This window comes from Magallana gigas, chromosome 3 (genome assembly GCF_963853765.1).
Source record: "Magallana gigas chromosome 3, xbMagGiga1.1, whole genome shotgun sequence".
NCBI classification, from domain to species: domain Eukaryota; kingdom Metazoa; phylum Mollusca; class Bivalvia; order Ostreida; family Ostreidae; genus Magallana; species Magallana gigas.
In genome coordinates, this window is record NC_088855.1 from 4902838 (window position 1) to 4920815 (window position 17978).

At 31.4% G+C, this 17978-nt stretch overlaps 1 protein-coding gene and 1 non-coding gene across 2 annotated transcripts; one reads left to right on the forward strand and one right to left on the reverse strand.

Annotated features, from left to right (window-relative positions):
* Positions 1-1940: 1940 nt before the first annotated feature.
* LOC105335030 (purine nucleoside phosphorylase) lies at positions 1941-11855 on the reverse strand. The gene is made up of 6 exons (XM_011438691.4): positions 11666-11855; positions 3838-4010; positions 3624-3727; positions 3304-3479; positions 3028-3218; positions 1941-2720 (listed from the first exon to the last, which is right to left on the reverse strand). The coding sequence occupies exons 1-6, from the start codon at positions 11773-11775 to the stop codon at positions 2518-2520; spliced, it is 957 nt and encodes a 318-aa protein (XP_011436993.3). The 5' UTR covers positions 11776-11855; the 3' UTR covers positions 1941-2517.
* A 2915-nt stretch (positions 11856-14770) lies between these two features.
* LOC117680814 (U4 spliceosomal RNA) lies at positions 14771-14909 on the forward strand. Its single transcript, XR_004595733.2, has one exon. It is a non-coding gene; the product is annotated as a U4 spliceosomal RNA (small nuclear RNA).
* The last annotated feature ends 3069 nt before the right edge of the window (positions 14910-17978 follow it).

The following is a 17978-nucleotide window of genomic DNA, read 5'->3' on the forward strand; positions in this document are numbered from 1 at the left end:
ATTGTTGGGATAAAATTAAGGAAAGCTGATGAGTGGATATTTTGGGTTCCACTATATCTTTTCCTTCCTATACCAGAAACAATTTCCACGTCATGGTTTATTTAAGTCAATATTCCATGATATTATTTTGACATTTTGAGACACAATGTTGTCGTTCAGGAATTTTAGTTTTTCTGCTTTTGGATAATTGTACATCTCACAAAGGTCGGCGTTGGGTGTAAATAATAAATGTTTTAAATAAGGCTCACTTCCTTGGTATTAAATTCCAGACTTTAAACAATCATATTGGCAAATTCATGCTCTTCCTTTGACTCTTTTGCTCTTTTTTTCGTTTTTTTTAATTTAGTTTGTTTTTTCTTTGTTAAAAAATGATCTGTATCTTATCTAGCACGAGGACTCCTGTCACACGTTCAAGTTTGTACAAACTCTCGAGACAAAGATGGTTTTGAATAATTTTATTTTTACATATGAGATCACTGGTATATAAAAATATACCACATCAAAAATATCTTTAAAGTTTAAACATGTGCGTAAAGAGTACAATAAACAGATAAACTTGATTACATTGATTACAAATAACAATGTGGAAATCATGTAATTTTCTCAAACTTTTATATATCACCTCAATCCAACTTGGTTCAATGCATTTGTCTCTATAAGAAATAGAAAACCAGCCGTCTTGTTGTAAGTTTTCCAAATACAAAAAATTAGAATAAGAAAACCAGTGTCTATGTTGACATATTCCTATAAGCATTAGAATTACAAGAATACATATACCAGTATCTAACTAAGATATACATATATTACTAAGTAATCCTACATACAAAAGAAATACGAACACCTGAATGTTAGCTTACATAGTATTGTATGGAATACACGTTCTGGGTTACGGACAGTACTTAATTCAATGACAAAGATTAAGTAAATTGGATTAATCATTTTAATTATTAAGTTAATTGTTGGTGAAAACAATGAATGGTGTTCGTGTGAGAATGTTCTTGAATATAAATGCATCTTTATCTGATCAGTGAAGAATATGAAAGGTACTGGAGCACCTGAGTGTAACCCAAAACCAATTTTTTAAATCGCATCACCTGAGATATCGATGTATTTTAAATATCCGATGCATCACAAACAAAATTTATTAAAGAGTAACCAAATAACAATGGAATGTGAAATAACATTAACGTATATTGCTATCTATCATAAGAATGGCGCGCTTCTAAATTAACTCCTAAGCCATTCGTATACAACAAAACACGAAATAAAAGGTAAAACCAAAAATTTCATTTAAAGAGGTGTGTAGATTTTTGTCTGTTGTAATTTTGTTATCATTTCATAGATGATGTGTTAATGATAAAAAAACACATTTAAAATATTTGTCCCAAAGCCTAGAAAACGGATACATAATTCAAAAGTAGTAAAATATATGGGATCAATGTCAGCCTTTCATTGTAAAAATGAGATGGCAACTGAGGACCAAAAATGCATTGACAGTGGCATGTCCATATATAAAAGTTTAACCTTAATACGAATTTGATTGTTTTAATCATCCAATAAGATATGTAATTTATAAAGAAAATATACAACCTGCAAAAAGCAAAGAACACAGCGGTAACGAGTGAGCTAATAGTTCTACAAGCAGTCCACCTGTCTATTTATAACAATATACAGTACTAATATAATATATTGTGGGGTAAAAGAGATCCCCTTGCATCAATCAATGATACTCATATTTATATACATAATAACTAGTACATTACAAAACCACCGTGTAGAGAATGATATATCACTAATAACATATGCATCAATCCTTTATCACTGGATAATCGGGTCCTGTATGGAAACTCTATGTACAATACGTGTTGTTATGCGCATAAACATACTCTACTTAAAATATTAAAATCTTTAAAAAAACACTTTCACTAATACTTTATATAGACTTAGGAAAGATATTGTGTGCTGAAGAAACTGTTTGCATATCTGACGCAAGGGTCTGTCTGAATTTATAATGAACACAATATGTATCCACCATACTAGTCATTCAAAATAAGCATAAAATAAACATATATCATAAAGGCCTTAAATGAGCCCTATGAAAACGTAATCAATGTTACTTAATGTAAAGGTTTACTTTGCATTAATCTAAGGATAAATCTAAAGGAAATATAGTTTCTAATCTTCAGTTTTAATCTAAATCTTATAAAATGTAAATAATTCAAACACCTTTTCCTCCAAAAGTAAACATTGATAGCAAAATATTATCAATAACCTATCTATTCAACTAATTACTTCAAAAAATATGTCTTTTGTTAAAAACTGCGCTCTATGTTCATAATAACAATAACGTACGTTTATGGATTTCAAGAATTAGCATCATTTCTGACGTCACAATCTGCCTGTCAAGAGTGCAGATTCTGAGAAGTATGGATTAAAAATGTATCTTTTATCAGATCTTCTAGAAAATAACAAGTGACAACTTTCCATTCCTGCGATGTGTTGAAAAACAAACATGGATTATGAAGCAATTTTCTCTACAATCTTTGAGATTAGTTTTTGCATGTCCTTGGATCGGGCTTTTCCAGTCTCCAATACTTCCTCGTGATTGGCTGTCAGATCCGAGTCAAACTCCATCACACAACAGTTTGTAATCAGGGACATTGCTAGCACTTCCATTCCACAATGGCGGGCAACAATGGCCTCAGGAATGACACTCATTCCTACACGGCAAAAAACCAAACATTTAGACCCAGAAATTATTGGTATCAATGTAGATGAATTGATAAAAAGAGTTGGTCTTCAAAAATCATAATTACACCAAAATTAAAATCATTATTTTAAGAATGTAAATTTTATATAGTATGTTTCATTCCTTTGAAAAGATTTACGACAAACAAATGTACATTAGGCATATTAAACAATTTTCTGATTTTGAATCCTTAACCTCGTTCCTGTTCAAATACGTATTAACTCTTATATCTAGATACCATTAAGTTAAGGGTAAAGTACGGCATTATCCATATATACCTGTAGCATCAGCTCCAATCAGTTTTAGTAGCCGACATTCCGTGACTGTTTCAAAAGACGGACCTGTCAAAAAGCTTAAAACTCCTTCTTGAACAAAGTCGGTGAATCCAAGTTCCTTGGCCGTTCCTTTGGCAATGTCCCTATACCTTTTACAGTAGGCATCTGACATTGGCGGAAATCTTGGTCCAATTCTATAAAAACAACTCGAAACGTTGCGATTCAAATTGAAAGAAGACAATCAAGACTCAGTGTTTACCTGTTGGTGGTTGATCTCACCTGTCGTCGTTGATTCCCATCAGGGGGTTGATTCCACAAAATCCAGGTAGATTGATGTGATCCTTTACTATCATGACATCACCAACTTTGTATTTGGGGTTGATTCCTCCTGCCGCGTTGGTTAGAATCAGGTTCTTGACTCCCATCTTCCACATAACTCTGACTGGCAAGACAACCTAAAAACATATAAAATCCAGAGGTTGATTATTTTGAAATGTAAACCTTGTTTACCATTTTTATAAAACAAAAAAAAAGTATTGGATTGCTGAGCTGAATGTAAATGTGAGCTAAATTTGTACTATTGCACTTATTGTACTCACTCGATGGAGAGGATACCCTTCATACGCATGGACCCTTCCCTGCATCAACATGACTGGGACATTATTCATCATTCCGAAGACAAACTGCCCAAGATGACCAGGCACTGCAAACACAAACAAAAGTCCAACAATTAAGTACAAACGTTAACGTAAGGTTACAGGACTTACACAAACATTACAGTTGGTCGTCTTTCTTCTTTATCCCTTGACCTACCAGTACTGATAGGAAATCCGTCCAGTTCGGAGTATTTGATGATTTGTTTGTCCTCCACCATCTCCACGAGTCCGCCAAGCCCCGACCCACACACGATTCCAACTTTGGGAGCATGCTTGATCTTGCCGCTGATCAGCTTGGCCAATGTTTCGATTTCCTCGAATGATCCTTGACTGAAACAACGGAATACGCTTTTATCACAAACCAAGAGTTACAAATATACCGTCAAACTACGTTATCACGAACTAGATGGTACTTAAAAAAATAAGTGGTTGGGACTTACAAATCACTTCGACATATCCATTGTATTGGAGATATCGGTGCTCGAGATACCGAAGTTCATATAATATATGAGTATAATGAATTATTCATAATAAACAAGTACAACTTGTATTGTGTCAGAGATCGTGTAGACAGATACAGTCACCAATAGTTTATAGTTTGTACGGAGGTGCAGATCTATTCTCAGCTGTATTTATCCAACCTAATCAGATTCATTTCATTGACAAAATCAAAAGTGCATCCTTTTGTTGGTTAACTGTTCTCTACAATAAATAAAGTCCTTAAATGAATCCAAAGTTATCATTTGAGAGGACTGAGAGGAAGTAATATATTCAAGTTTGGTATTCTTCTTAAGGGTTTCCTTTCTTTATAAAATATATGAAACAGATATTATACTTCTTACAAGAAAGAAAAGTAGGAATTGTAAGAAACTTTATTAAACAAAATCACAAAAGTCTGCAACAAAACTGTTCTTTAGCCTCTTTTTACAAAGAAGTAAGACTCACTACCTGACTGGAGACTTGTTACATCACAGGCACTCAGGTTATGTCTTCAAGGTGGTTTTTTGGGGTTTTTTTGTTTTTTGTTGTTTTTTTTTTTGGGGGGGAGGGGTTGTTTTTTTTCTCTATTAAGTGACATTTCCTTTCTTTTATAATGATTTTGAACATTCTTTTTTATAATAATGTAGTCGAAACCTAATAAAATGATATATATTTTTTGTGACTGAATATACTTGTTCATTTGTTGACAAACAAGCATTTTATGAAAGAGAATGTATACAAATTTGTACTAGGTCTAAGATTACTAAATACATGTTTCACCAATAGTTTTTTTTCGTAAAGTTTTACGTGAAGTTTCCGTGATCTTTGTGGTTAGCCCGATGGATGTTACTCGGCTTTAAACTAAAACACTATCCAACTTTCATGAACTACCTTGTATCTGATTTGTACTGTAAACTGTTCATTGTAATGTTAAAGTTCTTAAACTCTATATGGTGAATTAAGGGAAAAGCTCAAATCTTTACAATCTATCAAGTTTACGTTGAATTAAAGCAAAAACGAAAGATCAGCCAGTTGAATTAAAGTTGGAAATACTTAAACGATACATGATATTCCAATGAAACCGATTCTCGGATTTCCGAGAAATAACTTCGACAGTCATCATGCGCGAAGTGTACATTACAGAACTGATATGGTTAAGGTTGCATGCTTGGTAATGCATTTCTGTGAAACATTCTATGTATGTGGCCATCATATTTCTGTAGAATATCTAGTTTGATGCCAAAAAATCTTACGACACACCTCCAAGGTTATCCAATGAAATCGCTCCAATCACTAAACAAAAAGACCCACCTCCATGACGATAAATTTTATCATGACCAAAAAAAGCTTTAAACGACAATCTTCTGATAATAAATTAATGTTTCAAAAAGACTTAAATTCGACAGAGTTATATTAAATATACATGCATTACTAAATCTATTGCGGAATGACTGATTTTGATCAGCCAAAAATAAAAGGACCTCAGTTAACCAAATAAAATATGTATAGTCTTCATTAATTTTATTTTTTATCCATAGATACGTTCATTATAGTATAGTATACCGTTACTACATGTAGTTCCTTTTTGAATTTGTAAAGCACAAAAAACTGTATGTCATAATGTCTTTTTAAAAATATATCAAAGGGACTCCCTTCTTTCATAGTGATTTTGAACATTCTTTCTTTACAGTGATAGTCGTGTGTGGTGTAATCTTATTTGTTGACAAGATTTCATGTAAAATATTTCTTGATTTATTACTAAAACGCAAGTTGTGGTCTGATCTTCATTTGTTTAAGCTAGTTTTTTGGGTTTTTTAATCTCCCCTCCTTTCATACTAGCTGAAATGATGCAATAAAATTCTTACGACACACCTATAAGTTTATCCAATGAAACCGCTCCAAACAGTCAACATAAAGACCCACCTCCATGACGATAAAAGTGTATCGCGACCAAAATAAACGAGAATCTCCTGATTATGTTTCAAAAAGGATTTTATATAATTTTAAGCTCACTATTAAACAAAGTTATATTAAATATACATATATTACTAAATCTGTTTAATTGAGGAATGATAGATATAGAACAGTAAAACGCTTATTTACAAATACAAAGACCACAGTTTACCAAATAAAAGAATTTATATTCTTCATTGATTTTATTTTTTTCTTATTAGTTCACTCTAGTTCTTTCCCACGCACTGTAAAGTGTTCGTTGAAACGATAAAACAATTTGTAGCATACTTTCCAACTTAGAAATAGAAAAGAACCGAGAATATCTTTAATACATGATTTATTATTTAAAACAGTTTACGATTGAAATAAGAAGTATATTTTAAATTTTCTTTGCAGTAATCGAATGTTTATTGCTTGCATCAAATCTGTACGTGTAATTTGGTGTTAGTACGTACAACATAGGTCATTGTTTCGCTTCATACCACACTGTTGTGCTGCTAATATATAACATTACTATTTTTTAATAAACATTGTGGATATGTTTAGTTTGGTTTAGCGTGACAGTAAACTAAATATAACTACATGTCATCGAAACTGAAGGACTACTTTCCAAAACACGACATTTCATTGGGAAAGTGTTTGTGTTAGAATTTCTTCGCAAATAATAAATACTCAAAACAGTCAACAAAATGACCACACCTCCAATTTTCCATGAAACAATCGCCCAATACCTATAGATCCTTACTACTGGATATCAATCTTTTTATGTTCTATTCTTTTTATTATAAAAATAAGAAATTGATTATATTATAACCATCATTATCATGAGAAGCAGTTTTTGAGACCAAAGAGATTATCGTCAAACAATTAGCAAATATTTATGTTCGTATCTTTTCTTTTCTAAAAATAATACCGTCAAATGGTTTAAATGACAGATATTTAGGTCAGACAAACTTGAACTGATACCATCTTGACTTGTTCTGTCCTGAATTACATAATATTGTATTTGACTGATAGACGATAAAACGAAGTTGGTACCGAACATTTGTTATAATGACCTTAAAATTGGAAATATTTCTTCAGAACATTTGTTATAATGACCTGAGATTTGGTAATATTTCTTCAGAACATTTGTTATAATGACCTGAGATTTGGTAATATTTCTTCAGAACATTTGTTATAATGACCTGAGATTTGGTAATATTTCTTCAGAACATTTGTTATGATGACCTTAAATTTGGAAATAATCTTTCAGAACAAATTGTACAATTTGATTGGTATCCAATGTGCTCTCACTATACATCTCAAAATTACATAACTATAGTCAATTCCCCACGAGAACGCTTCATCCATGTTTGACAATTTCCCAGTCTTGTTACGTTTACACACACAACACGTAGTTCTTATTTATAGTAAAACACAAGAAAAACTGTGAATCAAGAATAAATGTAGACAAACAATCATCTAATACTTCTTACAAGAAAGACAAGTCGGAATAGTAGGAGACTTTATTAAACAATATCAGAAAAGTCTGCAACAAAAATGTTCTTCAGCCTCTATTTACAAAGAAGTAAGACTCACTTCCTGACTGGAGACATGTTACATCACAGGCACTCAGGTATGTCTTCAAGGTTTGTATTTTTTTTATTTTATTAAATGACATTTCCCTTTCATAATGATTTTGAACATTCTTATTTCAAATAATGTAGTCGAAAATTAATAAAATGACATGTGAATTTTTTGTGACTGAATATACTTGTTCATTTGTTGACAAACACGTATTTGTATGAAAAAGAATGTATACAAGTTTGTACTACGTTTAAGATTACTGAATACATGTTTCATCAATAGATTTTACAGGTTGTGAATAGTCCGACAGGATGCCACTTGGTTTTCCACTAAAACACTATCCAAATTTCGTGAACATATCTTGTATTTGATTTCTTCTGTTAACTGTTCATTGTAATGCTCAAGTTTTTTCCATATGCTGAATTCAGAGTAAAGCTCAAATCGTTACACTCTCTCAAGTTTACGTTGAATTAAAACAAAAAAGAAACGAAAGTTCAGCAAGTTGAATCAAAGTTGGAAATACTATAACGATACATGATATTCCAATGCAACCGATTCTATGAGTTCCGAGAAATAACTTCAAAACCAAGTATTACGTACGTTTATCTGAGAGAAAAAAATCAAACTTATGTTCTCATAGCAGCTGGTTCATTTTAAATTTATATAAACCGTTACATTAGAGTATAATAGATTAGTTTAGAAATCTTTGGTTTTAATCTTTAAATGTAACACATTACGAAAGTTACATAGTAATTTACCCACAGGGTTCATTTTTATTTTTTATTTTTTTGGGGGGGAGGAGGCGGGGGGGGGGTCAGGGAAAGGTTTAGTCATACTATGCATTGAAAAATGATTGCTTCTGACGATACTGAAGTGTTTATTAATTGTCATGTCACCATGCGCGAAGTGTATATAATTACAGAACTGATATGGTTTCGGTTGCAAGCTTTGTAATACATTAACACAGACTGTGAAAAATTCTATGTATGTGAGCATCATATTTATGTAGAATATCTCTTGATTTATTATAGGACAGCCAGTTGTTACGTAATCTCCATTTCTTTAGTTTGATGCAAAAAATTCTTACGTCACACCTCCAAGTTTATCCAATGAAATCGCTCCAAACAGTAAACAAAAAGACCCACCTCCATGACGATAAAGTGTATCGTGACCAAAATAAACATTGAACGAGATCTTCTGATAATGTTCCAAAAAACCTTAAATTCAACACAGTTATATTAAGTATACATGTATTACTAAATCTGTTTAATTGAGGAATGATAGATTTTGAACAGTAAAACGCTTATTAACAAATACAAAGACCACAGTTTACCAAATCAAAGAATGTACATTCTTTATTGATTTTATTTTTTCTTATCAGTTTACTCTAGTTCTTTCCCCATTGTAAAGTGTTTGTTGAAACGGTAAAACAATTTGCAGCATATATTCCAACTTAGAATAGAAAAGAACCGAGAATTTCTCCAATACATGATTTATTATTTAAAACAGTTTACGATTGAAATAAGAGATATATTTTAAATTTTCTTTGCAGTAATCGAATGTTTATTACTAGCATCAAATCTGTACGTGTAATTTGGTGTTAGTACGTACAACATAGGTCATTGTTTTGCTTCATACCACACTGTTGTGCTGCTAATATGTAACATTATTATTTTTTAATAAACATTGTGGACATGTTTAGTTTTTGTTAAGCGTGACAGTAAGCTAAATATAACTACATGTCCTCGAAACTGAAGGACTACTTTCCAAAACACGATATTTCATTGGGAAATTGCGTGTGTCAGAATTTCTCTGCAAATTAGAATAGTCAAATTAGTCAAACAAAATGACCACACACCCAATGTTTCATGAAACAGTCGCCCAATATCTACAGATTCTTACAACTGTATATCAATCTTTTTATGTTCCATTTTTTATCATAAAAATAAGAAGTTGGTTAAATCATAACCATCATTTTATTCAGAAGCACTTTTATGGGCCAAAAGGATTATCGTCAAACAATTTAGCAAATATTTATTATCGTATCCTATTACCTTTTCTAAAAATAATCCCGTCAAATGGTTTAAATGACAGATATTTAGGTCAGACAAACTTGAACTGATACCATCTTGACTTGTTCTGTCCTGAATTACATAATATTGTATTTGACTAATAGACGATAAAACGACGTTGGCACCGAACATTTGTCATAATGACCTTAAAATTGGAAATATTTCTTCAGAATAAATTGTACAATTTGATTGGTATCCAATGTGCTCTTACTATATACAGCTCAACATTTCATAACTATAGTCAAATCCCCACGAGAACGCTTCAGCTCTGTTTGACAATTTCACGGTCTTATTACGTTTACATGAACGCAAAAAAGCTTTGTCAAAACAGAATAAGGGACTAAACACGGCAGACATTTAGGTCAGGGCTAAACCTTGGTTTATACCCCAGGTTCTCATACAGTAGTACATGTATATGTATTTCCTCTCAATAATTCGTAAGTAATAAAAAAATATATATTTTATTTAAAATATATATTTATGTTATTTGAAAAATGTATTGGTAATTTAAAAATATATAAGTAATTTAAAAGCATGTGGATTCTATATTTTAAATCTTTTAAATCGGATGTAAGAAAATGCTGTACAGATATGCTTTCTCTGTTGGTACAGACTTTTGGAGTGTAATAAAACATTAACGAATAAAACATCATTAATTTCGGCTGATATGTTCATGCAACCTTTCTCGTTTGTCCCCAGTTCTTTATTTCTATGTCATGTAACCAAAGATATACTAACTGCTGAGTAAATTGTATGGTTTGGTTAACAACTTTATCTAATGAACATGTTCAACACTTATCGATTAAAGAGTTGTGATACAATACAGCATATATGGATGCATCAGTTTGAAAGGCGTTCTCATGTTAAATTTGAATTCAATAAATAGATTTAGTATAAATTGTCAAAATACGTTTTTCATTCTGCTGTAGTCTGAATGGTGTTGTCTAATTCAAAATAAAGTCAATAAACTGATAAAAATAAAATAAGAGTCGTAGAGGCTACCGAATTACCAACAGAAGTACGTTTTGCATTCTGTTACTGCTAGTTTTGCGACGAATAGTTAACAATGAGAGAAATAATAGCATAAAAGTCACTGAAAGTGTAAATCATTTTTCTTTAAATTATCTCAGATCTTTACTTGATTGCAGTTTGTATTATATTGTTTAAAGGGGCATAGTCACAATTTTGGTCAAAAATTATTTTTCCGATTTTAATGCTTACAATGCTTCCGTGAGGCATTTTTTTACAGGCAACAAAAAATTTGATCACTTGACCTAGATATGTTAAAGGTCTGCTAGAATACAAACAAGTAGATCAAATTATTTGACTAAAATAATCATTCTAAAATCTACTTGATTTTTTTTAAAAGCTTCAATTGTTATAGCAGCAACTTTAAAGGTTCGTTATAAAATCATTTCTTTAATCTATGAATGATGTTTGAAAGAGAAAAAATAAAGAATCATAGATGGACCCATTTTGAGGGTTATTTTTCCCTCGGTCAGGCCCCGCGGTCACCAAAATTTTTAAATCAAATCACACAACTCAGTCTTGAACTCAAATCCTTAAAAATGTGCATTAATTTGAAAGTTGGTGACGGTTGGACCAGATGATATACAACAAACTGATACAATTATACAAGTGTGGTGATTCTTAATCTTCATTGCACCTTATCTTGCATTGATCAGGTGTGCCTGGACACCTATTTGATAAGGAACAAAGAAGTTTAATAAATTTCTAATAAACCTTGCATGGCAATAAACTGAATACATTCAGCATAAACCTACAAAATGTAGAACAGTTTTAGATGTGCTGTTTAAAAATTCTTAAATTATTTTTTTAGTGAAAAAAATAATTTTCAGCTGGGTCTGCACGTGTACAGAAAGCATTCATGCTATATTTAACACAACTTACTTGCTATTTGGTGTATTTACTCTATTAATCTTCCGTTGTTTGGTTGTCATATCGCCATTGAGCTGCTCAATAGTTGAAATCCCATTTAATCTATCCTCTATCTTACTCATCTTGTCGTTGTCAGGTGTATGTTGCGGAAACTACACGTGCAGCTCTTAAATATTTTTGATAACGAGGCGGATGAATACAATCGGGTTACATATATTTTAAACAGATTTTATATGCATAAGGGAGGCGGGATTATAGTTTTTATAATAGAAGGATAGCAGATCATTTGTTTGATTTTCTTTCCAAGAATTCTTCTTTTCAATGTGTTATGAAACATGACGCACTTTATGTTTAAAAAAAGAGTACCGAAACAGAAAGTAGATGGCATATTGTATAAAGTGGACTGTGCAAAATACCAAGTGATATATGCCCATTGCAAGGACTGTATACTTTACAAAAAAAATCAATTCTAGAAACTTTACAAAAATAAATTAAAGACAATTAGTCAATGATATTTAGTTTTAAATCAGTAAATAAGTACTTGATAATTACTAGTATGAAATCACCAAAGTATGTCAGATCCCTAAAAAGGATCTTTCTAAATAAACCAGCTCCCAAATTATAAATTACAAGTAGATTTTGTTCAAATTATTTTCAGCAGTGTCGTAACTTTAAAGTAAGGAAAATCTGCAAACACATCCCAAAATTGAAATAAAAAAATATAAATTTAAAAAATCGCATGATTTCTGATCTAAAGAGAGCTTAACATTATCTTTGATGATTTGTTTCTCCAGAAACCAATAGGGCTAAAACTTAAAAATAATGGGTAGAATTTTGAGTCTCAAAGAAAGAAAGGTGGAAGCTGGAGTAGATAATTAATCCCCTTAAAAGAGGCCATTTTTACCAGATTCAACATTCACTACCACACTCTTTCTCTCCAGTTCAATAAATATGTATACCAATTTTTTTAAGAAAAAAGACATACTGTGGTTTCATCAATATTCGTTGAATACCAATTTTCGTGGATTTCGTTTTTAAGTTGATCCACGAAATTAAATGTTCATTGAAATGCAATTTCCAGTAACATTTTGTATTGATGGGGTCATTGGCCATGAATTTACATACCCTTGAAACTGTGATTTTCACTTTAGCCATGAAAATTGATACCCTTGAATATTAATGAAACCACAGTATATGTATCAGGTTACAGGATAATACATAATCTATTCACAAACTTCAAGTATAGCACAATAAACAATAAAATATGAATATTGCAGATTGAAACCTGAAAATATAATTGTAGATTTGAAAAAGCAATGTAACCGTCAAAAATGCTGAGATCTACTTTCTTTTGTATGTTGACGATGATCTATCGAGTCTGTTGATCAGTTCTATTAACTCTGTAGATGCACCACCTTTGATAGTTCTGCTCGGATCTGATGCTATTTATGCCGTTGTTTTTTTTTTCCTTCTGATTATTGCTTTCTTAAACTTCCTCTTCTTTTATTGGTAATGTATCTGTTCATGTTTTTGTGTTCCCTTGAACGATTTTTTGTGCTTCTGTTGGGACTATAGAAACTTCCCCAAAGTATTTTGCCATCCCTACATCTTCACTGAATAGTTTACTATTTTTCGATCTAAAGCCACTAAAGTTTTGGTCCTCTTGTATTTCTACAGAGCTGTTTGGTCATCTTGTATACTTTGCACATGTGGTTTGTATTTATGCATTTTTTTTTTTGGCCTTGCGCGGTATATCTTCCAGGTTTTACTTGTTTTAGTTTTTCCTCTTTATATTACACTTTTTTATTTTCTCCTATTGTTTGTAGTGTTTCTTCCTTTTCCTTTCTTCAGTCTCAGGCTATGGATCTGTACATTTCTGTAGTGGGCCAAACAACACCAAATGTAACGAGTACAACAGTGCAATGGGAAGTACGCAGTTCAGTCACATACGTCTTTATTAGTTCCCAGTCACTTTTTCAATGGATGAATTTCTTTATTTAGCATCGTGGTCTTTCCATAGTCATTACAGTTGTAATTCTGTTTATGGATGTATACTAGCAGTCCATCTTACAACAGTGTAAATCTTTTTTTATTTTCTAGTTTTGGAATCGATAATATTTCACAAGTACATGTTAAAAATGTATTTTGATGCTATATGCTTGTTATATCCAAATTGTTGCATATTTGTCGTCATCACATATAATTATCTCTTTCGTTGACATTTTCGACTGTATTCTTTCTTCTGAACTATGAGCTAACTGGTACGTATTACTTTGTTTTGTTTGTATACAAGTTTTATTCCCTTGAATTACATGTAGTAAGAAAGAACAAAATTAGCGATATGTTTAGTAATAATACAAACTTCAACATTCCATTGTATTTAAAAATAAAAATTTCATTTCAGTAGGTTCGTGAGGTCATAACCCTCAACGCCTCACAGTGCTTTGTCGATAAAATATGCCGGTGTGAAGCGTAGTAATAATTAACTAAAGCTAAAATTGGAAAAGAAAATAATCTCCTCTCTTTTATGGATGGGGAGGGGTGAAAATCATTAATATTTACGTTTCAGAAAGTCAGATCATGTAAAATATAAATCTTTCCCTGGTTTAACTTTTACATTTGTTTTGCTTTTCTTTATTCCTTATTATATTTTTTCATTTGTGCACTAATATTGCAAAGATAATTGTGACGTCATGAAAATGACCTCTTGACCTATTAAAACACAGCTATGATTATTTTTGTTTCTTTGTTTTCTCAATATAAGTAAAGGTACTTGAATTACACGGGTAAATATTAATTCATGAACGTAATATATATTTCTTTAGTACAAATTCTATTACCTCCCTTTCAACGTATAATACACGTTCTTATAGACATTTCATAGGTAATTCCTAAATTTGTTTAAAAATTGTTTGAAAAAAATTGCTAACATGGATGAATTTTTATAATATTTTGAATATGTTATTTTCTGTTATTTTTGTCTTAATCTAAAGGTATTATATACAAATTTTCATTTCAATGCCAGTTGCAAAGAAGAAATCTACATATTAATCGCTAAACACCACTATAGCAAACAATGACTTTTCTATAACACCAATTTCATCTCTCAGTTTAGTTAGCTTTGCGCAGTGGCGGTACCATAGCTGATGAGGTTAATCCGAGGCGTGGTTATTGCTAGTTGAAAACTATACCCAATACCCCGCGCAGTGGCCTGAAACATGGCCGCTAGCGCAATTTTTGATAGCTCCCACGGGAGCAACAAATCAATTGAAAAATATAAGACATGAAATCAGATAAATACAAATTCATAGTATTCTTAAAAATCTGTTTCGTGCAATGTAATAAATGGAAACCAGTATACATGCCAGTTATAAAGAATTTTATATAAATATTTCAATGTGATCAGAATATAAATTATGGAATTTTTTTTCAGGTGTGGTGATATGTTTAAAATTATAGTTGGATTTGAGTTTTAGATAATCGTTCAGACGAGCAGCATTCCATATCTTTATTTTTTATTTTTTTAATTTTGATTTATGAAAATACATTTGATAAGAGTATAATTATTTTATATTCGGACAAACAAAGTGAGGGAGACTTTAACACATCTTCCACTGGAATACGTTATATTGATATACAAGGTACATGAGATTGAACATTAAATCTAGTTCGCGATTTTGTGAATTTCTCAACATTTATGTATTTTAGTGTATTTTAATTACTAATGCATCTTCATATCTTACAAATCATTTTTTTGTAAAATATCGATCGATGCTTTCAAAAAGAAGATTTTTCAAATTAAACAAAGTAAGTTTCTCTGGATAGCAGACACTTAGCCTGGTTCCGGCCTACCCATAATGCTCCGCACAGTACTGTGCGGAGCATTATGGGTAGGCCGGAACCAGGCTAAGCAGACACTGTCATGAAATTTTTATTTTCGAGGAACTGTTTGCGTTTGCTTAGCTAAATTTCAAACCCGACGTAATTAATTTGCAGAATTATTGCACGCGAGGGTTATATAACAGTTTCGAGAGGGCAATATAACCATTTCCTGTGAAATGTAACTTTTTTCGGGAGGGCAATATAACTATTTCCGGTGTGAATCAGCAATTTTCGGGGCATAGTAATAAAATTATCTCATTTGTGACATAACGAGAAAACTTATTCGAAAATGTTACATAAATATATATTGCTATAAAAATTATGTTGCTTATAATTGTGATGGAAAATAAACTTTTTCCAGAGGTTCTGTATGGTTGTTCAGAAATTATTTTCATGATGCAAATTCCAAGATTATGTTTCTGTTAAATCGTATAACACTAATTTCATTACCTCCCTTCCCAACGTGTTATGAACGTTTCTGAGCAGTCTTTTTCATAATTTGAATTTAAGGGTTCTAACAAATCCAAAGTTTAACTAGAAGTGACAAGTATTCAAACTATTTATTGCTTTCATCTTGCTACATCCAAATGATAGAAATATATCTTATAATCTAAGACAACATATTGTGAGATATAAAAGCAACACCACTATAGCAAACAATGATTATTCTATATAACAAACTCAGATTAACGTCTTTAACAATAGTTTTCGATCCGTAAACTATAATTAAGGTGGCTCTATACACCCACAGTTTATTCCAATTTTCAATAGAAGACCACAAAACATATACTTATCAAATATTAAAATGATGATAGGGATACTATAATAATTTTTAAAGAATTTTTTAATGTTTTTTCGTGTTTTTGTAAAATATTTTTTAAAAAGACAGCTATTGACAAATTGAGAGAAATTTTTTTATCATATGATGGATATTTCCTTCGGACACATAAAAAGAAATTAACACTTCTAATCATTCAAAAATGTTATTATTGCAATTTTTTTTAGTATTTCCCCAAAACATAATTTTTCATATTTTCTTACTCTGTTGACAAATCATCTGGCATAAAAAATTGAATGGAAATCATTGCAAATAATACCAACAATATTCAAACCAACACTCCCATCCCCTTCAGGTGTCGATATTAATGTGCATTAAAGTATATTATAATTGAAATATTTTCACCGGTTTATAATTTTCTTTCACAGTATTCAACCAAAAAATACATTTTAGAAAATTTTGGAAAGTTAAAAAAATTATTGTTCTCAAGGGGAATCGAACTCATGACCTCCAAGTTTGAAGTGTACCCACTAACCCACTGCGCTACGGTGTAACATGTTGATGATGGGAAAGAAACTATTTAAAAAAGTATACTTGATTTTATTTTTTATTTTGATAAATAATACCACACAACGTGAAGGTGTCACATACCACATTACTGGTAAGTAATGAATTTTCCAATTATCAAATTAAATCTATTCATTTAACAAATTTTTCAAAAGAGCGGTCCCCATACAGTTCGCCTCAGTTTCAATCAGCCAGTACCGGAATTGCATGCTTCCAGATTTACTTTTTTGCGTACTGCGTCATCAAAAAGTGGTGTATAGAGCCACCTTAACAGTCGATAAACCTAGTTTATCGATTATGAAACTATGTTTAGCTCATTTTTGTGAATTTGGCGTGCCATAGTAGACAACCTAGACATCCAAACAGTTTGACCACCAATTTACCAAGGAATTTCAATTTTTTTCCCTTTGTAGTTGCGAGATTGTCGTAAGCAAAGCAACACTGTGGATATAACAGGCTAGGTGAAACAGTTAAACTCTAGAACCAATGAAGGCACCAACAGGCATGTCATGGACAGACCCCCCCCCCTCTGCCCCCCCCCCCCCCCCCCCGAGACTGCCGGACAGTGGTGAGAATTATCCAAGGTAATAAAAAATATCAAGGCTCTTTATTTAACACTTTTATTATTTTTCTGTTTTAAATATACATATATAAATAAATAACATTAGAAAAATATCTATAGAGAAAACATACTCTGGTAAAAAATTCTAAAATACTGACGACCAGCTAATCACACAGTACAACAGAACAACAATGATGTTTCTCTTTGTCACCCATCGCGTTTATTTGATTGATTCTACGCAAAGGTCTTTCCAACAGCAAAATAGTAATTAAGACTTTGAAAATGGAATTCAAAAAACCATAGTCTGCATTATTTATTACCAGTAAAAATTATCAAAAGTATTTGAATATTTCAATACTTTATCATATTTTATATAGAACATTATATATAAATTGCTATATTCACATAATTTAAATTTCAAAATATTCAGAACAAAGGAAGAAAATCCGAAAAAGATAACAAAAACAGTTGAACGAAAAATTATAATACTGGTCCCTGAAGGAAGGTGTGGTTCAATCACAACCAGAAACTATGTG

What these genes read in the sequence shown, in the direction of transcription:
- LOC105335030 (XM_011438691.4), bottom strand. Translation starts at nt 11,775, where the DNA reads ATGAGTAAGATAGAGGATAGATTAAATGGGATTTCAACTATTGAGCAG. An exon ending in CGGATTTCCTATCAGTACTG is followed by an intron (nt 3,728 to 3,837) that starts GTAGGTCAAGGG and finishes TTGTGTTTGCAG; the next exon opens with TGCCTGGTCATCTTGGGCAG. An exon ending in ATGGGAATCAACGACGACAG is followed by an intron (nt 3,219 to 3,303) that starts GTGAGATCAACC and finishes TTGTTTTTATAG; the next exon opens with AATTGGACCAAGATTTCCGC.